The 24,216-nt window shown below is 43.8% G+C and overlaps 1 protein-coding gene across 2 annotated transcripts in view; it reads left to right on the top strand.

Moving 5' to 3' along the window:
* The window catches only part of LOC138526375 (arylsulfatase D-like), a 344,213-nt gene that overhangs the window by 39,480 nt on the left and 280,517 nt on the right, over positions 1–24,216 (top strand). For both annotated transcript variants that reach the window (XM_069637044.1, XM_069637046.1), the window contains exon 2: positions 17,582–17,664. In XM_069637044.1, coding sequence (XP_069493145.1) covers positions 17,642–17,664 — 23 coding nt within the window. In that variant the 5' untranslated portion in view covers positions 17,582–17,641. The remainder of the gene's footprint in view (positions 1–17,581; positions 17,665–24,216) is intronic.

Raw genomic sequence — 24,216 nt, 5'->3', positions numbered from 1 at the left:
GACTTCTGAAGATCCAGTCCCAAAAGCCCTGCTTTTATGCAGCAAACCCCCATTCATTCAGCCGAGCTGTCAATCAAAACACGCTAAGTGGTGAGGGGGTGGCTCACCACTTGGGCCAATCACACCAGAGTGCGACTTGAGTTGGCAAGGCAACTCAGTCCAGGGTGCCTAAACCCCCTCCCACACCCCCTGTGGTACCCGGACAGAATGGCACCACTCTGGAGGGCTTCTGTGTAGAAGCCCGCCAAAAGTGGAACAAAGGGCTCAACCTTTGGTTCGGAGTTACAGAGGTGAACGCAGACGCCATTTTAAAAGCCGAGTTCTGGCAGAAAATACCGACCGGTAGATTTATTTAAGACAAATAAACCGGCGGTATGTTAGAGACTAACGGAAAAAAGTATTAGCCTCCAACAATGGGAAGAATACCATAGAGTTATATTCGGGGTCGAATATAACAAGTAGTTTCCACTGCCACCAACCAAAACTCAATGAGGGGGGACGGGACAGTGCCCCCTCGAATAACAGACCCAGGGGTAATCGAATTACCCCTACTAGTACGTCCACAATAGGATGGTTTGTACCAGTTCTGTTAGTAAATTTAGGTCTAGTAAAGCCAATGGTGACTTTACATGCCCTGGGAGACAGTAGTCAGTCCCAGGGTATGGAGTCTATGGTGAGGGTCCTCTAGGACGCCCCAGTGTTACGGCACGGAGGGTGCGGTGTAACACACATAGTAAAACACATGAGACCCTATGGAGTAAAAGACCCCATAGCCCATAGAACACATTGACATTCACAGGAATCAACCATATTCATGTCCAAGAGCGGGGGAAAAGAGTCTCACTCTTGGCAGGATGGAAAAAAACAAACTCCAGAAATCCAGCAAAGCTGCTGGGGGACTCACTATGTTAGGAAATTCAGCCTAAACAAAGAATTCTCCCTAACAGAAATTCCCTCAGTGAATGAGGCAGAGGAAAATGAGCCACCGCAATCTATGCTTTTTATGTCAAGAAAGGCAAAAAAACAATATGCGAAAGCTCAAAAAATAAAGGGACGAGTTACAGTCTCCTCACTGCCCCTAGTTATTACGTAATTTTTTTTTTTTTTTTAAAAACTAATACAATGGCCACCCGATTTTCCTCCGAAATGGGTGTTTCGCAAAGGCAATTGGACGATATGGGTATTGATATTATACAACTGAATAAGGAGAGTCAGGTGCTCTTGGAGGAGAGCAAACCGCTGGCTGAGACCAAGTTGCCTCCCGCAAGTACCTCCTCTGAAAAGACATCCGAGAACTCTCCTATGCTAATACAAACACAATTACAGAGGTTTTTTGATAAGATTGATAAAAAAATCATGTCCATGTCGGTACATGTGATAAATGACTCACCTGAATGCGTGGGGAATGATGTGGAGAAACAAGCAGGAAATGAAATTGTCATCCAAAAAAGTAATGTAACAAGTGGGCATCAGCCCACCTTGACGCCAGTCTCTGCAAATGTGAAGGGGTGTTTAGATCCAGTTTGTCCTATACAGATAATAGTAGAGAAAGTGGGTAGGGTTGTCCAAGGGGAAGAAATACCATTAGAAATGAAACCTATAATAGGATGGTGGGCCGATTATAACTTGATCGATAAACCCAGTCTAAATCGAGCGGCGATAATGAAAATCTTCCACCAGATACCATCTTTACGTAATTTGGTCTCAAACGACATTGACTGGGTCAAATTACCATTCACATACAATCACCGAATGATTTGCAAACTACAATTTCCCATAATTGCATCTTTAATTTGGGCTCACTATAGAGACCTAGAGTTTTTGGGTTATAAGATATTTGACTTCCACTCAATGGAGGATGCGTCTGCCTTCATAGACTATCAAGATGTAGAGGAAAAATGAAATAAAAAAAATGAGCCAAGGGATACTCAACTGTCTATGTTACATGAAAAAGTAAGCTCCCAGGCTGAAGCTGTTGATCAAATCATAAAAAGCCTTGCATGGTTAGAGCCCCTAATGAAATCGATGATTAACGAGAATCCTGTGGTTGATAACTCATAAAAGAATGTATTTATTATAAAATCTTGTAACTGTTGTGGTTAGAACTTAATGACTTGGTCGAGGACAAATCTATGTCTAAACAGACACTTGAAATTGTCACCTCTAAATGATTAGGGCTGCGCAATCATTTAGAGGTGACAATTTCAAGTGTTTGTATCTATTAGCAGTTTATGAGGTGACTGCTGGTCCCTCTTTCGTGCAGCAACCCAATCTTATTTGGTTTGTAAGGGTCTCATTGACTTTAGTTTGTCTTCTCAAATTTAGTTCTAACCCAGCGCCTCACCACACCGGCACACCTCAATTTTGTTTTTCTATGTCTAAACAGGCCTGCAATTATTATTCTGCAGGAAACTATGGCCATTGCTGACATTCCCTTTGAAGGTTTTTCTTGCTTCTTTAGCTACGCACAAAAAGGACTCCTAGGGCGGCCAAGAGGGGGCCTTGCAATTCTAGTTTCATTGGTTTTTGATGTGGTTATAAAGCAATTGTATGTTTCTGAAGAAATCTTGGCCATTGTCATATTGTCTAATAACACCCAGAATACTCCGCTAGTAGTCTTATCTCTGTACTGGAACCCGATGAGGTCTACAGTTGATGGAATATTAGAAAAACTGAATGCTCTGTTAGAGGGGATTATGAATGAAATGCCGAACGCTGAAATTATTCTGGGCGGGTATTTTAACTCTTCTTTCTTGTACTGCCATGTTGAGTATGAAAACCCAAATAATCAACTTGCTTTATCATCTCATGAAAGAGGTCAATTGTGGGGTAACTTTTTCGATGACTGGAACATGCAAGTTATTCCGTTTGCAACAGATGTTCCTCAAATGACCTGGAAAAGAGGCCGTTATAAGTCTTCTATTGATTACATCGTTGTATCGACCTCTTTAGTCACGTCTCATGTGCATTGCACAATTGAAGAATCACTCTGTGATCACTGAGCTGTACGTTAGCGTGTACTTTAGATGAACACAAATTGTATGGTCCGTTAAAATTGCCTGTAATTGACAGAAATATGTTATCCATAAGATGGAATTTAAACACGTGTCGCAAGTTGAACAGTCTTGTGAATCGTGACCTGCTAACATTTGATCCGAAATTGCTGTCAATGGCAGAATGTAGGTGGTTGGATTTATGGAATGTGAAAATTATTTGTAAAAACCTGAATGATATATCCTCCACTTACAAGCATGCGCGGGTTGTGGAAGGAGGTGGTATATTTGACTTGGCGATTGCAAAGAGAAAAACACAAAAAAATCAAGAAATAAAAGGGCATATAATCTCTCGTCTGCTCAAGTAAACGACAGAAAAAAGGAAATTATGGCAAAATACAGAAATTATATTAGATCCTTAAAATTCATTATACATATGAAAAAGAATCAACAATTGATTAACATGATGCTTGGTCGAAAAACCAGAGAGATTTGGGGAATATTAAGAGACCCATTGAATAGAAGCCAGGTTCAGAAATCCTCTACAGTAAGTGGGGAAGATTGAGTTGTATTCTTCCGGAACAAATATGAGATGCCTGGAAAATATAAGTCGATTAAATATGAGGTATGCTTAGCAGATTTACCTAGCAGTTGTCCATGGGAGGTGGAGGCAATTGAGTTGGTAATAACGAATCTTAAGCAGTCAAAAGCAGCTGGCCCAGATGGAATTCCACCGTGTGTATTGAAAGATGATACAAAATTCTGGGCCTCTTATTTACATCTTGCTGCTTTGAGTTTATATTTAAAACAAAAAAATTGCCCCCCTCTTGGACATCTGCCTTAGTTATCCCCTTACACAAAAACGGAGACACAGCTGATCCTGCCAACTTTAGACCTATCGCTCTCATTAATATCTCGGCAAAAGTGTTTGCTGCATTAATCCTAAAAGAACTAAATTCCTTTATATCTGTTTCTCAGACATTTTCTCGTTATCAAGTTGGTTTCAGAAAAGGGCTAGGGACACAACTAAATGCAACTATTCTTGCACACTTATTAAAGAGCGTAAGGCAGGATCAAAAAGGTCCAATATATATGGCATTTGTCAATTTATCATCTGCATTCGACTGCGTCATTAGAGAAATCTTATGGGTGAAGATGAAATTGTTTCAGATTCCGGATCACATAATAGCAATGATTGTTATGCTTCACTCTAACACCAGCTATAGGGTGAGAATCGATTGTTTTGGTTGTTTGACTGAACCTATATGAACCTACATTGGGGTCAAACAAGAGTGTAATTTAGCGGCAACCCTCTTTAATTTATACCTTGCTGACATAGATGAGCTCTGGAGTCAGATGGTTTCCTTTCCAGCGAAATTGGGCGATCTATGCATAAATTAATATAATTCTTCTAGATCGCACTCCCTTTGGTTTACAACATAAACTACAGCGGTTTTTTAACTTCTGTGAAACTCAGAATTTGTCAGTAAATCCAAGCAAATCAAAGATACTTATCTTTAGTAACAAAAGAAAGGCGGTATCATTTAAATGGTCCATAAACAGTAATGAGATTCCTCGGGTTCCAGGACTCATTTATCTGGGATATAATCTGTCAAACGCCGACTCAATATCTAAATGGCGGGCGGAAATCTCAATAAAAGCGATGCCATTGATTGGTCAGATGAAGATTATTCACCATAACTTATGCGAATTTTCGCTTACTCCACTTATTGAGTTTTATCTACTTAAAGTTGAATCAATCATCTTATATGGGTTAGACCTATGCTTACTTTCAGTTGGGCCGATACTAAATGCGCTGCAGGGGTTGATCTGGAAGAAGGTTCTACATTTGCCCCTTTCTATGCCTCATTCGATTATCATTCATGAGCTAGGACTCAATTCTCTGGCATCTAAACTCTTGTGGTGGAGACTTGCTAATTTTGGAAAAATGTTAGATCCTGTTAAAAGCTCACTATATGAAGATCTAGAATCCATGGTGATGAAAGGTATTCCTATATCCTTGCAGAAGGCAAATTCCGAATTACTTAATGCCCTGTCTATGATTGCACAGATTTGGTCCGATATCCTCAGATTGTAAAAAAAAAAAAATGTTACGTGTGTGATTGGGCTAACACCGGTGATAAGATTGGACAATACAGCAATCATAAGGAATATGCGAAATTCCGCCAGAAACAGCAACCTCTTATTTTATATCTTACACAAGTACCCAGCAAATGGCTGAGAATTTCTTTTATGCGATTTAGATTTAACCTTGTATTGACTAAAGATCGCATGAAAAGTTGGAAGAATAACATTGCACAAATAGACATGAATTGCAGATTATGCATGACAGGTGCTCAGGAAACCCTGAAACATCTTGTATTATACTGTACGGCCTAGAAATCAGAGAGGGTGAAACTTCTTGGCAAATATATATTTTCAGCTACTGGCGTTGCTTATGAATCCTTGTGGGTTCAATGTATGTGGGGATTTAGGGTGCCGGCTGTACTTGCTTTGGTACATCTGCTTCAAATTATAGAAAAAAGATTAGGCAGGGTAAATGCTGACTGAAAAAGAAGAAATGAAAATATGGTTGTAAAGATATTTAGTTATTGCCTGTAGTCTGAAAAGGGAATAAAATGTTCCTGTTCATCACCATCGTAATTTTTAATATCAAATGCGTGGTAACAATTTATTTGGAAGCCTAAACTTGAATTGTGAAAATTGAACTTTTTTACATTGGACATGTCTGTCTGATTCTTTTATTGATTTTTATATCACATATGTGTTGTTTTAGTATTGTATCGGTTGAAATAGATGTTTTGTAAAGCTTGAAGTGTTTTGATTAACTGAATTGTTTAAATTATATGTTGTAAAGATGTTCCATCAAACACAACAATAAAAAAAAAAAAAAAAAAACCTTAAAACGGCTGTCTGCTTCCTTCCACACACTCTCCTTTCAAAACAGTTGTTGCCGCTCACCTTGTTTTCGGTACCCCTCAGCATACGGCACCTTACCGCTCCTTTGCTTTCCCTTGTAGGATTGTCTTCATACGACTCCGACAAGCCGTCAACTGTTCCCTCGGTCGTTGCAGCCGATTGGCTGTCAAGGTCGGGCCCTCTCTTCCTGCTGAAGCACAACAGGGAAGGCTTACGCCGCGGCTCCTCCTCCACAAAGGTGGGGGCTATGGAGGAGAGCCGTGGACCCGACAGCTTCTTCTTCGAAGCTGCAGGATGACAGCCGCTCTCACCGAGGGAATCAAGACCGTAAGTTCGGTCTGCTCTGAGTTTCCCTCGGCTGTTTTCTTATCTTGAAAAACAAACTTTACTGGATACTGAATAGGATTCAACTCAACTGGGCACAACGGGTGCCAAACGAACTTCCACTCTGGTACGGGCTACGATCAGTAAGCCCATTCGTATTTCACCTCCTCTCCTTCACCCGGACACTCCTCCAACTGGTCTCTCTATATTTTCAAAACGAAACCAGAACAACCTGCATCAGGACAGCATTCTCAGAGCCTTTCTTGTTCAGCAGCGTTATCATTGGTTCAATTGCCCGTCTCTCCTAAGCACAGGCTGTGACGTCCCTCCCTACATTATGACCTCATCCCCCAGGGTCTGTTTTGCTTCTTGCACGTGGAACTGATCTGGCTCTGATCTTCCTTCCTTTCCACCGCCTTATCACATATCTTTAAGGAACTGTTATTTGAATGAAACACTTTGCCATCCTACCTAAACATCCAGGGGAAGGGAACCACCCTCTTGATCCAAAAATGTATACTTTTAAAAGGATACTCTTGTTGGATTTATCTATTTCTTTTTATGAACACTTTTTGCCAAACATAAAGAGACATTTCCTTACACCCTTAGTTGGTCATTTCTGTTGTGAGGGTCAGAGTAGTATGGTTTTGGACACAAGGGCAGTTTCTAAGTTTGACGATGAGACACAAACCGATCTTTAGTTTGTTTCCTAGGTAGGGAAACTCTCTTTAGGATAGGGACAGAAAGGCCTTCAGCCAACCCTTTTTGTTTAATAAAGATGGCTGATGTTGAAAACATTACCACTTTGTGTCCACCTCTCATTTCTAACCCCTCACTGTACGAACGCTAAATCAAACAGTAATTTTATGTTACTTTCGAATTCTGGCTCCTTTGCATACTTTGCCTGGAGTCCACCAATCTTTTGTAACTTCCTCCATATGGATTTGGTGAAATGAAGGACACATCTTTGTATTTCAGTGCAAGTTGTTGTTTCTTTGAGTGCTTTCATTGATTGAATCTCAAAATCTACCACTATTGTGCCTGTTCTCATTGAGCTTATTTTAGATAAAATAAAGGTGACAAATTCCCTATAGGTCTTGTTTTTTTAAGGCAGAAGTGCATAGATGAATGGAATTCTGTTATCATTTTCTTTACCGTGAATATTGTACAACTGTAGAAAGGGAGCTGGGCATACTTTAGAAGTACCATCAGCCTGCCAAGTGTTTGATGCTTTCAATTAATCAATATTTTGTTTGTTCCCAACACAAGTATTCACCCCTCATTATTACAATGATCATCTAAGAGAAAGCTCTTTTTGTTATTATTACTTTTAATGATCCCTGGGGTACAGGTGAGATATTCGTAACAAATTTACTTGTCAGAGCCACACTAGCCCCAAACCTTTCCAGCAAATCCCTCAACACCTTTCTCCTTCAAAACCTAACATTCCAACCTGAATCAGATGATGCATACCACAGTACTCCATTATAGAATGCGCATACAGACATGTGAGCTGTGCCATTATCATTGCAGTAATGGTAACAGTGCTAACAATAACTATGTACATTCCCCCTACTTAACTATGCACACATCCCTCCCGATACATGGGAGCTGGCACATCCTATTGATGTAACAACCTAGTGTATGTAACTTATATACAGGCAAAAACATATGCAAATACCGCTACAACAGTTACCAGTTGTAATATGTTCACCAGGAATCTGTAGCTTTTTGAAAGATTGTGCTTGTGGGGGTGATTGTCTTTTTTTGTCTTCTCTGATAGTCACGTGTTTGTAGTAGTTTCACGTTTGGCATTTGACCTGCTATATGAAAAGGCATTGTTTTACAAATTTGTTTCACTACACTGCTGCTCGAAAATTACCCTGCAGCCAGATCTTTTAACTCAGCTATTTCTTTTAACTTCCATTTTGGACGGTTCATGTAAATGGTCGTGCTCAGTTTTGTGTGTGATCTTTACATGTTCTCTGATTGCTCTCCCCTTGTATTCATCTGTGTATGGTATCCTGCATATTTCCAGTTATTTGTTGTCATTTTTCTCTCGTTCGTCACTATTTTAAAATATATTGTGTGTGTGAGAAAGAGCGAGAGGGAGAGAGAACGAGACGCAAACACTCATTACAACCCTGGCGGAAGACCATGGTGCTGTTAGCACCATGGTCCATGCCGGTAAGTTACCGACTCCGCCATGGAGAAAGGGGGAATTACCACCCCATTACAAGGTTGGCGGGGCGGTAATTCCCCCTTCCTCCATCGCCCGTCCCCATTCCCATTTTTGCCACATAGGGCTCAATGGGAATGGGGAAGGCGCTCCACCACCAAATTGCGGCACCGTAATTAGCACCAAGGTCCCTTTGCGGGTCCCTACTTTAACGGCTGGTCTATACCAGCCGTTAAGGTCGGGTCCCGCAAAGGGACCTCGTAATTAGGCGCTAATAGGTTAACGGCGCCGCAGCCATTTACGGCGCTGTGAAGCCATTAGCACCTGAGTCGTAATGAGGCCCACTGTATTGAAATGTAGAGTGTCTGTCCGTGTGTGTGAATGTGAAAGACAGTGAGACTCTCATTTAAAGTCGCTATTGAAATCTAGTGTATGGGTGTGTGTCTCTGTGTGGCAGAGGGCCTCATTACGAGTCTGGCGGTAACCGTGCTGGTGCTTCCGGCAGTTTGCCACCGGACCCGTGACATTTTACCGGCACCTAGCTTGCTGGTGCCACTGGGACATTCCAAGTCCCATCGGACCGGCAAGCTAGTTGTCGGTAAATGTTGTTCCCCATTCCCGTGGAGTCCAATAGGACTCCACGGGGATGGGTTCATGGAAGCACTGGCACTGTTACTAAGAGTCCCAGTGCTTCTGTGATCAGTCTGCCTACCGTGACAGCTGCGCCCAGCAGGGTCAGACCTGTCGGGCGTAGCGGCCCCAGCACGTAAACCTGTAATTTGCTGTTCCGGAAACAAGGGTGCCGGGAAGCTTACCGGCACCCTTGTTTCCCGACTGGCAAGGCCGTAATGAGGCCCAGAGACTTCCATTTAGAGTCACTGTGCTTTTTGTATTCAGATCTTTTTCTTTTTCTTAAAATGTAACATAGTTCAGATGCTCGACAGATCCAGCAGCACAAAGCTGTAGCATTTAAGAACAGCATCCAGGAAAGGGTAAAAACATACACAACAGAAAAGAACGAAAAAAGAGGAATCGGAAATCCAAATCAATACAACTGATGAATCATAATTAAGAAAGCACATTCATATAAATCAGCCTATTATATGTTTAATTACTTGCTTTATTCAGCTACCCTTAGAGGTTTACATGATAGTGGGGTAAATATTATAGGGCCAAGTGATTGGGGGGGAGTTGGCCTTCGACCGAACCATGCATGAGATGACTGCCGTCCTGCGGTAACCAATTCTGGGGTCCTAAGTATCAAGTGCACTCCAAGAAGCTCTCATTAGAAGAGACCACATTTGAGCCTACCAATCATCCCGAGATGGTTTTTTCAATGATTTCCAGGATCCTTCAATTACAACTTTTGCTATTAGGAGCGTACTCCTCATATGCCTAGGAGACATGAGGCCAATTCCACTGTCAGGGGTGAATTGATTATCTTATTTAGTGTGTGGACCACCTCTGCCCAATATCGTGTTCATTTAGGGCTGTGTCACCAACATGCATATAGGTGTCTGCTCCACCACACCCGTACAAGCAATGCCTACTCCCCCACCCACCTCATGTGCCTAGTTCTATCAGGGGTGAAATACCCTCTAGCCAGGAATGTAAACCCTTTCACAGCATATTGGGGGCACAGAGTGAACTGCTTAAATTTGCTCCAGATGCTACCCCACATGCTGTCAGGCAGGGGAGTTGCTAGGTCTGGAAAAGACCCGGGGCTAAGATGATGTCGGAACTGTCGGGACTGGGGGCTAGCTAGTCTTTTGGCTGTAGCTCCTGAGATTCTATCCGGGGCTACAACCAAAAGATCAGGGGCTATAGCCCCCTTAGCCCCCCCCTAGCAACGCCCCTGCTGTCAGGGTAGGGCCTACGTACCCATGCCACGCCTTAGCGCAGGAGGGTAGGCTGTCATTCACTTTGGCATTCAAACTTGAATAAAGTCTAGAGATCAGCCCTGAGGTGTCGCCTACCGAGAAGACATTTTTTTTCAAAGACTGTTCGGGTTCTTGGAGCTGACGATTTGTTGTGTGCGTGTAATACCCAATGGCACCCCTGCCAATATTGGAAGCGTTCACATTCTCAGAGACCAAATGTGTTTTTGCATGATTCGAAGGACCTAATGTGTTCATTCTCGAACATATGGGAGAAGAATTCACACTCACCCATTTTCCACTTGGCATAGGCTTTCCTGTCATATGCAGGGACGTGTTCATATGAATGTGGGTGGCTGGCGAGAGAAAAGAAGCCAGCCCCAGCCTTCTGGCCAAGCTGTCCCATACTTACAGAGTTCTTTTGGTGGGAGGGAATCCATACAGGCCAAGGCCATGGGGTCTGTCTTTCCATGGGAGCCAAGGGATATATCTAAGCGGTTTGCCTGCTGCTGCCTCTTCTAGCTGTTTCAAATCTTTATCAGAGTGAGACTGCATCCACTCATGAAGGGCTCAGAGTGGGGATGCCTGATAGTATTTTTTAATACTTGGGAGCGCAAGCCCTCCTCCCCCTTCTTATGCTCTATGCGATGTAGTCCTTGAGATCCTGTGCAGGCATTGCGCCAGACAAAGAAAAGCAAGTCCTGCTGTAGCTTTTAAGTACGTGAGATGGCACAACAACTGGGAGGGCCTGGAATACCTACAGCAGCCTTGGTAAATTGGTAAATTGTTAATCTTTATCGAGGGCCCAGTAGTGAAATTGCATATGTGTTTTCAAGTTTTAAGATCCGCTCTAATTTCAGACCCGAACCCGGTAGTTGGCTTGCTATAGCGCAGAGCCCCGTGGTGTGCAGTATATGTCCAGATTCTTTAGGGCTCCCTCTGCCCAACTGAAAGTACCTTAAGCCGCTCCACCTCTGGCACAACCATGTTTCTATTCTATGCTTCACTTTTGCCAAGGTTAATTTTGAAGCCTGAAGCGTTGTGACAGCCCTGCAAGTACTGGAGTATCACCGGGACAGAGGCCTCAGATTCGGTTAGGGTAATTAATATCTTGTCTGCAAATCACGCAGTCTTGTGCTCTGTACCCCCAGATGGGATCCCTTTAATCGCTTCATCCCCTTAATCGCGGAGGATAGGGTCTCCACCACCAAGGCAAACTGCAGGGGTAACAGCAGACATCCCTGTCTGTTCCCACTGGTGAGTCCAAAGACACCTGAAACATGCCCATTAAATGATACTTTTGCGGTTGGCATGCAACATTTGGAGAAGACCCCTCGAATGAATCCCTCTCCCAGTTGAAATGTGTTCATTAGTGCGCAAAGGAAGGGCCACTGGACCTGGTCAAAGGCCTTTTCTGTGTCGAGGCCCAATATCATGGCAGGTTTGCGAGCCCTACTATTTTCCGCACATCATCTGGATCCTGTCTTCCAGCTATGAACCCAGATTATTCCAGTCCTATCAGAGCATGGAGTAGCTTATCTAATCGGTTGGTGATAATCTTGGCATAAATCTTGATATCCATATTGAGAATGGCTATTGGGCGGTAGAAAGAGCAGAGGGTGGGTCACACACTTCCTTATGGATTACCAAGATCCTAGTTTCTCCCAGTGTACTGAGTTATACGACTTAGACCTACATATTTTTTACCAGTCTGTGGAGAGGTTCTAGCAGCTTATCCCTAAAATGATTATAGAATGATGTAGCTAGGCTGTTTACGCAGGGGCCTGGCCCGATGTTAGAGTGATGGCAGCTTTCAAAATGTCCTCCTTGGCAATTTCCTCATTTAGGGCTTCCCTCTGGGCCCCTGTGAGTCGTGGAAGAGAGCACTTGTCAAGGAAGTTCTTTATTAGTGAGGGGCTGGGCTTCTCCGATGAGTAGAGCGCCTGATAATACTTGAAGAATTCTCGCAAGTTCTCTTTCTCAGAGTTTACCATGTTACCTCAACTCCCCCTGATTCCCTCAATCTGAGCTTTTCTGGCCTTCTTCTTAGGCCTCCATGCCAACACCTTGCCTGCCTTACTGCCCCCTCTTAGAAGTACTGTTTTGCTTTACGTAGGGCAAACTCTGCTTTAGGTGACTCAAGTATATTCAGCCGATACCTCGTTTTTTGTAGGTCTCTGAAAGCTTTGCGTGAACCTGTGGGCCTACATTTCTCTTCAAGTGCTCTTATCTCGGTAGTTAGAATTTGTTCTCGTCTCAGCTTGTTTAGGTTTGATGCTTTGGAGATTAGCATTCTTCTTATATATACTTTGAAAGCATCCCACCTGGTGCATTCAGAAAGTTCAGCGGACCCATTGTTTTCGAATAAGTCAGCTACATCACCCTCAGTGCCCTTGGGGATGACTGGTTAATTTAGTATTGAGGGGCTTAATTTCCACAGCTTAGGTCTAAGCCCTTATGGTGGGATATTAAAAGTTATCTGGACAGGTGCATGGTTGGAAAATCCTATAATCCAGATTTCCACGCTAGTGAGAGCATGAAAGCGATTCCTCCAGAAAATACATAACCTATTCTAGACTACACACGATGTACATAAGAGTAGAACGTGTAATCACTCATTTTAGGGTCGGTGTGTCTCCAAGAACCAAACAGGCCAGACTCTGAGGTTTGCTTCAAAAGGTCTTTGAAGGGTGTTGTAGTGTTCTGGTAGGAGCCTTTTGAAACATTGCAGTTTCCATCAAGGGGGAAATTGAGGTCACCCGCTAGAATAATGAGTCCTTCAGCAAGGGAGAGCAGTTCTCTACACACATGCACAGGAACTCGTTTTAACTGGAATTTGGCCCATAGACAGAGGTTATGGTGACTCAGGAGCTATTTAACAGCCCTAGCACAAAAATGTCTCTCCCTTAATGATCAACTTCAGTATCCTGTAGGTGGAAATGCACTCTGTTTCCTACATGAATCCCCACCCCTTGCTTTTTCTGTTTGCATGAGGAAAATAATTATTGCTGGAAAAATGTAAAGCGGTATCGGCGTATCGCCTGTCACCATATGCGTCTCTTGTATACACGCCACATCCACACTATCCTCTCTCAATCTTTGAAGTGGTGGAGTTCTCTTCCACAGAGAATTCAGTCCCCTGACATTATGTGCAATCAATTTCAGAGCCATATCTATGGGGGGGAGAGGGGACAGCTTGGGTTCTGTACCTTTGCCGACCACAGTTTAACTGACCCACCAACGTGTTTCCCTTTGAGTGGAATAAAGTTCAACACTTCGAGGCCAATACATATATAATTGATTGCAAATTGCTAGAGTGCTTCGCAGTGATTATGAACTTAGACAAACATATGGAACATGAACACCAAACTAGGGGGTGCAAAAGTGTATTTCCCCTCACTCCCCCTTCATGTGAAGAGGAATAACCTTTGGTTGAAACATCTATTTTGTAATTATTTGCCCCAAAGTTACTGGACCATAGGCCGTTGTTAAGTTTCTTGGAGGAGAATCAACTTTAGAACAATCCAGGTGCAGGGGCTGCACGCAAGTTTAGCCAAGGCTCGTGGAAGGGCCATGTGAGTCTCCTGATGGCTTGGTTGGATGTCGCTTTCTCGTGACCTGCGATTTCACCCAACTTCTCTCTCCAGCTGCAGGCAGGGATGGAGCTAGATGAAGTCTCATGATTTTCGCTGCCTTTTCTGGCGTTCTACAATGCCAGTGCTTTCCGTCCCAGTTAAATAGTAGCCCGAAGGGGAAGGTCCGTTTATACTTCACCCGCACCTGTTGCATATTTTCCGTGATGGTGCTGAAGGCTTGTGTCACGACTGTGCCACTGGAGCACTAATTGTCATCCATTGCAGACTATTTGGGACTCATTCATCACCATAATCCTGCCCGGACAATACCTATTCATATTTTTCTCTTTACTTTCCGTTTGCAAGACTTTGGTACTTCATTATTTAATTTCACAAACTACATATCCCATAATGCACCATGTGCCCGTTTTCATTCCCTGGCTATTCCTATGCAGCAGTCTTAGAATGACAATCCCCAGAAGCCTTAAATGAAGATCAGTGCTGCTTTCACTTTCCGAGGATCAGAGATGGAGGAGACAAATTACCTTCAGGTGTGGTGCTCCATGTGCTGCTAATGAACCTGCTTCAGCACCGGGCATGTCAGCATTTAAGCAGCTGCCTGCAGGAACACAGGGCTCTTGCATTGAAATCGCTCCCAGCCCTTTGTGCTTTGATCCTTGCTTTGATCCTTGGATATCTGCTGCTCATGTTCCAGTGGCCTGTGCTCCTTGCCTTGCAGCCATGCTACTCTGCAGGCGCTCCCATGCCTTCTGCCGTGCACCTCTATGCTTCCTGCACTGCAGTCCTACTCCCCTACGTACAGTCCTCTGTTGCCTGTCTGCAGCCCCTTCCTCTCTTCCAACAATTATCTTGTTCCCTGCCTGCAGTTCATTGTTCTGTGCCCTTAGTCTGTGTTACCTGGCTTTAACGTCCTAGATTCCAGTTCTGAGTTTCCTTGTTATCTGTCTGCAGTCATGCCCTTGTTATTCCAGTCCATAGTTACAGTTCCTTGTAACCAGTCTGCATTTCAGTTCTTGTTATCCTAGTCCAGAGTTTCGGTCCTGAGTTTTCTTGTTCCTGGTCTATAGTTCAGTCTGCTGTTACTTGATTCCGGTCCTTAGTGCCGAGTCTGCAGTTCCATTCTTCTGTACCCTGGCACTTAGATACTTGTCTTTTTGTTTTTCCTCTTTCTTCCTGTTCTCTGTCCTAAACCTTGCTCACTTTGACTTCCTATTCTTTCCCTGGATCTTTCAGTTACTAATTTGTCCACACTTGTGCTTGTGTAATTCCTTTGTTTAGAGTTGGACTGCTGGGGTTCCCTGGAGGCAAGCTCTACCCCGTTCCGTTATTGCGTTTCAGTATTATACTGTGTTCCATATTGTTGTCAGTATGCTGGTTCCTGTTTCAGGAGGCAGTCACTGTTCATTTCCTGCTGGACAGGCTTCAATCTTGTGAGTACTGTTTCCTTGTTCGTTCATTAGAGTCCAGACACAGATACCCACTCCTCCCTTCCATGAGCATTCAGAGTGGGCCCTGTAAAAGGAACTAGCTCAGAAAGCTAGAGCTTGTCTTGACCCTGTGGGAGACTCTTCCCCCATTCTGTGTACACCACAATTGGGAACCTTATTTATTTGCCTTACTTGTACTCCCTGCCCCTTTCTGTTCACAGCCTGTGTTGCCTGGCTGTAGTAATTGCCTGTCATTTCTTGTCTGCAGGATGTCTTACACTCATGTCTCTTGTGCACTTTTCTTTCCTCAGTTTTGTGGGCATGTCTCTGCCTTCAAGCCCCTTACAGCTGGTCTCTTTTGTTGGGTTAGGCGAGCCATGTCTTGATAAATAAGTAGATTCTGGTTCTGACAGGAGACAGTTCCCACCGCTCTGGAGGCCATAGGATACTTTCCGTGGTGGAGAAGGAGTGAAATTTCATAATTATGCCCAGAGGCTGTGCTTTACTTCCTTTCTTTAGTGCTCCACTCTGTGTACTCAGTCTAATGTAATGCCACCTCCAGCGATTTCCGGAAACGTATCCCAAAAGAATTGCAGCATACAGCTCTTCCAATCCAGACCTTCTGCGCCCTCAGCAGTTCCCTTGATCCTAAGGCTTTCTCTTCTGTGTCTGTTTTCATGATCCTCCATGATAGTGATCCCAGTGCGTATAAATTATTTTGCGCCTGCAAGCTCACCCTGAAGCTGTATCATGTTTCCTTATAGCAACTGGAGTGATTCTTCTGTGTCGCCCACTCTGGTCCTGACCTGCTTCAGATCACTAGCGAGATCCGCCACCAATTTCCAGATATCTTCAGTTGCTGATTGGATTTCCTTCTTGATGGTGAGCGGCAGATCATCTTTTAATGATGCTAAACATTCTAGCAGATCTCCTCTCTAGATTATGTTGGGCTATGTGCCATCGGCAACTTCTCTCAGAGTTCTCGTCCCCTTCTCCTTCCCTGCCATAGGCTTAGGGGCCCAGAGTGAGGACAGCGTGTTGGTTATTCCTGGGGCTTTGCAGGGTGACATTAGCTATAATCTGGGTTTACAAACATGTGTATCTACAGGAAATGGTGCAAGGGCAGCTGGTCATGGGGTGAGGCTCTCATGGGAGTGATGCCTTGATGTATTTCACAGTTCAGAAGATGGTCCCCAGCAAAAGGTGCTGCCACAAGAGTCTGTCGCTTGTTAATTGGGCTCAGGCATGGGTAATGGCATCTGCTCCACACCCGACCTACCTGTAGTTCCTTACACCTTATTGTAGGCCGCTGCATCAGCACACCACTCCTGTGCGGCCACAGCTCCTAGCGGGTCCTGGCAGTCCCTGCTTGGCATCAGCCACCTCGCAGAGTAGTGGGTGCTTGGGGAGCCAGCCGCAAGCATTGCTGAAGAAGCTTGGCAATGCTTGTATAGAGGGTGGCGGTAGAGAGTGGTAAGCCTGGTGCTGGCTGTGCGAGTTCTCTCCCAGAGACCGGGGCCTGGCGGGATCGGGTCTGGCCGGGTCTCCCCTGTTGAGTGTCACTGCCCCAAGGCATCCGGACGTACACAGCCTGTACCCGGGCATGGAGAGCTGTCAGGGATTCTCCTCAAAAGCTCCTAGGGACAACATGGAGGCAGAACCGATTGGGGTTGGCTGGAGCTGGTGCAGATGGCAGCCATAAAGTGCGCTGTCGCCCTCGCCTCTCCTAGAGTCACTGTATTGAAATGTAGTGTGTGTATGTATAAGAGAGAATACCATTTAGAATAGCTGTATTGAAATATAGTGTGTGCGCGTGTGTACTTGTGACTCCAATCTAGAGTCACTATATAGAAATGCAGTGTGTGTGTGACAGAGGCTCCCATTTAAAGTCACTATATTGCAAATGTAGTGTGTGAGTGTGAGAGACTGACATTTAAAGTCACTATTGAAATATAGTGTGTGTGTGTGTGTGAGACCGAGAGAGACCCTGTTTAGAGTCACTTTATTGAAATGTGTGTGTGAAAGAGAGACAGAGAGAGACTACCATTTAAATTCACTGTATCCAACAGTGTTTGTAGGCTATAAAGGACACAGATTGGTAGACACTCAGGGCTGTAAAATACAGCTTTGTCTGCTACAAGTTTATATCTGAAACAGCCTAATATTTTACACTGAACATCACCTGTTCTTAATAATTTCATATGCGAGAAATATGTAATGTATTTTGTATTCCCTTTTCTTTTAGGGTGCTAATCAAGTGAAGACATTGGATAAGGACAATTAAGGCTACCGCTCACGAGATCCCATGATGTCCCTGATAACTGTTTGGTAAGTAATCCATTAGAACAAATTATTTTGAAGTCTACTTATTAACCACAAAGCAACTAAATAAGCTTGGCTTTTATCATTGGAGCATACAATGGCAAATAAGGTATTTACATAGTGTGTGTGGTTCACCAATCGCAGGGAAAAAGTAACTATGCAAACACCAAGCTCTATTGAGATGACCTACTTTCATATAAATGTAGAACTTTTAAACTCAGAAGAATGAAAGGCTGAGTGACCCTACCAGCTTGAATATCAATCCTGTACCTGCAAGTTGCGCACAGATCTCAGAAGTGAGTGCTTGACTCGCACTGCTGTCTACAAAGCTTACAACAAAGCATATCCTGCTGCCATTCATATCTATAATACTATGGGCCTCATTACGAGTTCAAGGTATTCCGGCGGTAAATCCACTGAAATACCACCAAACAGAATTACTGTTACTGCCACTTGTTCCTGCAGATTTACTGTGCTTGCTTACCTTTATTCCAAGACTTTACCTTTGACTGCAGCCATTGATGCCATAGCCATGTTAAGGCTATGTAAAGCCAAACTCTCAGTACACATTAACTTGTGGTTCACTCCTGACCTCCAAGAGCTCTGGACCAAAAAGCAGCTGGTAGGCTCTAAATGGATAAAATCACCTACAGACGCTATGAAGCTGTTGTTCATGACTGCAGCCAGCCATCCTTCTGGCCAAATCCACCACATACAATGCCAGAATTGCCAATGCAAAGTCCAACACCCATGAGCTCTTCACCATCCTCAGGGAACTAAAAGCCCCATCCAGCCCCACTGCCACCATCACTAAAGACGAGACATGGTGCACTAATATTCAAAGTTCCATGCTTGCCGAAACTGACATCCTTCACACAAAAAATGTACCTCAATCAATCTACACTGAAATCTGCACAACAGCCGCCGCACCCCCAGCCCTTTGCCACCTATCGAGACCTTCCTAGGTTTCACTATACCAATGTCTCTGAGGCCGAAGTCAAAACTATCCGGAAGGGTCTGAAACCATCAAGATATAAAGGGGATACTTGCCCAGCAGACCTCATCAAGGACTGCTCTTGGGTCCTGGCTTCCTTCATCACCACCTTCATCAACGCCTCCTTCTCCACCAGAGTAGTCCCCACTAGCTTTAAGGAAGCCTGGGTACTCCCACTTATTTAAAAACCCTCCCTGGTCCCTACACCCCCAAACAACAACCGTCCAATCACGCCTGTCCCATTCCTTTTGAAAAGCTTGGACAGAGCAGCCTATTTGCAAATTCAGCATTACCTGGAAAACAACCATATCCTGTGCGTCAGTCTTAGTTCCGTTCCGGCCACGGCACAGAATGAGCATTGCTTGACTTGAAGAACCAGCTGAATTAGATAAGGGGCAAGGGTACGCTTGCCCTCTTGCTTCTCCTTGATCTATTGGCAGCGTTCGATCTGGTCGAAAACAAAATCCTTTGCCATCCCATCACCTCAGCAGCCAACCTTTCACTGGAGGCTGCACCATGGATTGCCTCCTTCCTGGAAGAAGGATCCAACAGTATATTCACGGAGAATGCTAGTGCCCCCCCAGTACTTGTCTCTTGTGGTGTGTCACAAGGATATTGTGTATCGCCTTTGTTTTTTCATTTGATGTTTCGATGGCTATACTCCCTTATTTAAGTACATTTGGTGAGTGTGTTTTTGTCTTTTGTCTTGACTCTACAGCGCCCCGGATCAAGTTTTACGGCAATTTACTTGCGCTTTTTGAAACAATAGATGCACCCATCGATTGGTGTGTCGTGTAGCTCTGATTATTGGCACACGGTACTAGCAATTATACAGTTAAGGTAATTGCTTAGTTGATTTTTAGAACTAATAGAAGGGCAGATGTTATTTGGTTTATCTTGCCCGTGTTACTCCATGCCTCAGTATTTCTTCTGAAGTATGCAGGTATATTTGGTATCTACAGACCCCTCCCTTACTATAACTTCCCTTCATTTTTGTATTTTAGATTACATCCATTTTTGAGATGTGAAAACTGACCCATTGTGCACAGTGTTGAAGCAGTCTACAGCATATTTACAGAAGCTTTCCCCTGATGAATGTTCAACCGTTTGAGTCGTTGATGAACAGAAACATGTCGGGAATTTCTTTTTTTAAACACATGTAGAATGTTTATTGTTTTATTTTTGAGTCTTGTTGTGTTTTGTGCAATTACGTAAGAAGTTTGTTTAGACGATAGGTCTAGGTATTAGGTTATTTGTTAATATTCTTCCACTGTGTTTGGTGTTTGTGGGTCCATTGATGTTTTAACCATTTGTGGTACATTTTGTAATAAATCGACATTATTTTTATATTTCATCAGCATACAGTCCAATTTTTTCTAGACTGTGTTGCTGGAACATCATGAAGTTTAGGTAGGTTTTTTTGAGGTCCATAATAATTAGTTACTTTCCCTGTCATTTCTCCTTGTTACAAACACATCCCCGACTTTCTATAACATATTTATGAAACCTCTATTTGACTTACTCAACTCCATCAGCATTTCCTGCACCAAATATGCAGATGATACCCAAATTGTTCTCCTCCTCTCTGCCAACTACCAGGAAGAGTCTACCACTCTAAACATTGCCTACACAACCATCCAGGCCTGGATTTCCACTCACTGTGTGTGCCTCAATGATGAAAAGACAGAGATCCCCCTAGCAGGTCCTTCGGCTGTGATCAAGAAGCTTGATGGCCAATACACCTCTTTCAATATTGACAGCATCCCGATCCCGGTTTCCTCCTCAGTGAAGACACTGGAAGTCTACCCCGAAACAATGGAACTTACTCCCGCCGGCCTTGTGAGCCGAGCAATCATACCGGACCTTCCAGATATCACTAAAAAGCTCATACACGCCCAGCCTGAATCTAACTGAAATAAAGACGTTATATACTTGTACTATGAGTTACTGGTTATGTAACAGTTCCTTGATGCCCTTGGGTTTAGTGCGCTTCATAAATGGATAAATAAATAAGTGGTGGTAAAGCGGTGCAAGTCCCCATTTTTGGAGTCCATAGGAGTCCATGGATTTTGGCAGAATTACCACAAGCGGTAATTCCTCTACAGATATTCCACTGTTTTTGGGGTGTAGGGAGGAGGAGGAAGGTTTACCGTCAGCTTTTAGTTGGTGGTAATCCTACCTCCCAGTGCTTTAATTCAGCTGTAATTTGGCGATAACAGAATTACTGCTGCATTACAACTGTAGTGAGCCCCTATACACACCATATATAGAGAACCTTTACCCGGGATGATATCCTGCACTGTACCATCCGCTTGGCACTTTTCCATGCACAAGTAGAGAGCACTTAATTAACATAATTCATAAAACTCATGGTCTAAGTATATGCAAAAGTGAAAAAATACAGAACACTAACCTTCTTTATCCAAGTTGATTGGACTATTACAATAAAGCTAGATGGAGTAGGGCTTGATGAGAAAGATTTGCACTGAAACAAACCATGAAATGCTATTGGGCAGGTTATATTTGCACCCTCAGGCCTGATTCTCAAAAGTAAACCATGCTCAGAGGATGTGATTCTTTTAGTTGTGTGATTTTAGGAAGTGTGCAGATAGCCTTACTCACAAAGGTGACCTCTGCATTTCTGATGGACTGTGCACCAGTGCAAATAATGCACCGGCCAGTCAAATTGCACAAATTAGTGTTTTTGGCTCCTAACAACTCTTTGAGGGCTAGGACAGCATTTCACAGTGACAATCATTGTGAAATAAGGAAAACATTATTTCTAACCTTGTTTGAGGGCTGTAAATATAAATGGGACAGTAGCAGTTCATAGCACCAAGACTCTGGAGGATAGATCAGTGGCAACGTGCTTGCCTTGGAAGCAAGACCACACGGAGCAACACAGGTTCGATCATTAAGCGCATTATAAATAACCTATCATATCATATCACCACAGTCAACTTTCGAAAAATGCATACAAATTCAGAAATGATCCTCTCTTGCATTGCACATCCCCCTATGCCTGTTCCAAGCAGGTGCAAGGGGAGTTTTTTGCTGTGCATTTCAAAGAGAATTCTGTATCCGCTTTGAATTGAGCAGAAATGCCCCATTTTGCCCCCGGCTTGCGCAATTGCGCAGATGGGCATACAAAGGACATCTTAATGTGCTCACCTGGGGTGTGCACATTCAGAAAACCTTTTGTGAATTTGGCAAACGCTTTTTCCAAGGAAGAAAGGAGGTGTCCTAATGCTTCACATCGCTTGCATGAAAAAAGGATTTGTGAATTTGGCTACAAAACTGCTCACTATACAATTTATGTCAGAGACCTGAATACAGTGGTGTCCATATCTTCTGACCCTTTGAGCAAGTCCAACACCACCCGATTCCATGTATGGGATCATTGTGTGGCTGATACCTGTGAGAAACCTAAAGGTGTCTCCCTAGCTAGTCCCCGGGGATCTTTCATCCAGGTTGCCAGGACACGGCCATCACTATTGAATCCAGTTCCTGAGGGTCGACCAGTAAGGGAGGATCACCTGGATGGGGGGCCCTTGAGGAGTGGGAGTGAAGCACCAATGGGCGAGATGCACCTTTTTTCAACACCTTTTCCTCATCCTACCATGTAGGATATGCCAAAATACTGCCCCCCCCTTTTTCACACAAACACTTTCACACAACACGGAAGGGAACAGACTAACACCAGAGCCATTTACCCGACATGTCCCAATACAAAAGCTGAAAACCCTTTCCCTTCCCCACAGGGATAAAAGGTGGAGCACAAGAGAACAGGACGAGTAAGGCAGACTGCACAATGTGAGAGCAAACTCAGCACAGCAGTTCAAGAGGAGGAGAAAGACGGCGCAGACTGAGAGGGTGACACGGACAGAGTCGACCTTGCCCTTTCCGACCAAGGCCCGTGGAGCCTACGCAGAGGGAATGATAAGTCAGCGAACAATAGCCAGGGTGTGTTGCAGCAGATGTCAACGGTACACAAGTCTATCCTCTGCTGATTGCCAAGCCAGGGACATGCGCTTGTCTCTGTGGTACCAAGCTTGATTCCAAGGAGAAAGAAAGCCAAATGGTTCATCACAGCCGGTGAGTCGAGGGGAGTGTTGCTAAGAAACCGAACTGTGTTGAACGAAAAGTAGCCAATGGCTAAATTGAACATTGAAAAGGAAAATATACTATTAAGGAAAGAGGGGGGAAAACCAGAAACAGAGGAGTCTGCCACCACGTGGCTGCTCAAGTAGGAAACTCTGGCCGATTATCCGATGGTAGAAACTACCGTAACCAGATAGCCTTGGGAAAAGGCGAGAAGAGGTCAAAGTGGTCATACAGGGGTCTTGTAAAATCCTCTGTACTGTCAAAAGTCTATGACCGACAGATTGTAAGTCCCAAATCTGAGTTACTTCAAATAATAAAAGAACAACAGTCACAAAACAAATATATAACAAGAGTTTATTATCACTTCATCTATGCCTGTGCACAGTCATAGAGAAATCGAGCAATTTACATGGGGGACCGTCCGCTTTAAATACACTTCAAATCAAATTGGCTTCAGTTGTTCATATTACTGACAGTTAATGACCCGCGTAATGTGGGCATTTTCCATGGCAACACATGGCGCCTCGGTCTGCGTCACCTTCATACAATTTACTGTTCTCAGAGCGGTTATGTTCACCCTGTTCCCAGCACAAGGAGACATTTCTTTCGCTTTTATTATCAGTATGCTGTCTTTGCCCAAAAGGTAATTTCGTATTTCAGCTCGGTGGTTCATATTAACTCATCCTTTCAGAAATGTACATGGGCTAAATGTGCTCCTCTAATCTTTAGTTGCACAATTAGCCTCGGAAAGCGAGGAGCCAGGAAGACAGGAAGGCACGGAAACAGCCGATTATCTACGTTGGGGTGTCCTGTAATTTTTTCGAATAGTTTCAAAATGTTGCCTTTCGAAACTTGGGTTAGTGTTAGGGTTGGGGCTTGGGTTAGGGTTGGGAGGTGGGAGGGTGGCGTGGGGGTTGGGAGGGGTTGGGGGAGAACCCCCCAATATACACTAAAACCTTGCAACGTTGCATGGAGCTGTCCAGTGCTGAAATTACACGACTGGACAGCGCCATGTAACTTTTCAAAGTTTAAAAAAAGGCATTTAAATGCCAATATACACAAAACACTTTGAAATGTTATATGGAGCTGTCCATTCCTGTAATTTCAGCACTGGCCAGCTCCATGTAACGTTTCAACGTTACATACAAAAAGGCAGTGAAATGCTACTTTTAACATGTAAAAGTGCATTTCAGTTTAAACCAATCCATGACTATTGTCGATGGATTGGTTTCAAACGAAATACACTTTCCATGTTAAACATAGCATATCGCAGCTTTTGATTTCAAAACTTTTGTTTCAAAACTTTGGCTATTCTAATCTTTTGATTCGAACAAATGACCATAAACCCTACGTTCGTGCTTGCTTGTTCAAGGCCCGAAGCTAAGTCAAAACATTGTGTTCAGCATTTCTCGCATTTCTTTGCAAAGACACGTTTACCAGCCCTTCAGGCTGCGAACATT

Source organism: Ambystoma mexicanum, chromosome 7p, assembly GCF_040938575.1.
Source record: "Ambystoma mexicanum isolate Mex_15411 chromosome 7p, UKY_AmexF1_1, whole genome shotgun sequence".
Lineage (NCBI taxonomy): Eukaryota > Metazoa > Chordata > Amphibia > Caudata > Ambystomatidae > Ambystoma > Ambystoma mexicanum.
This window is presented reverse-complemented; position numbering and strand designations above follow the sequence as displayed.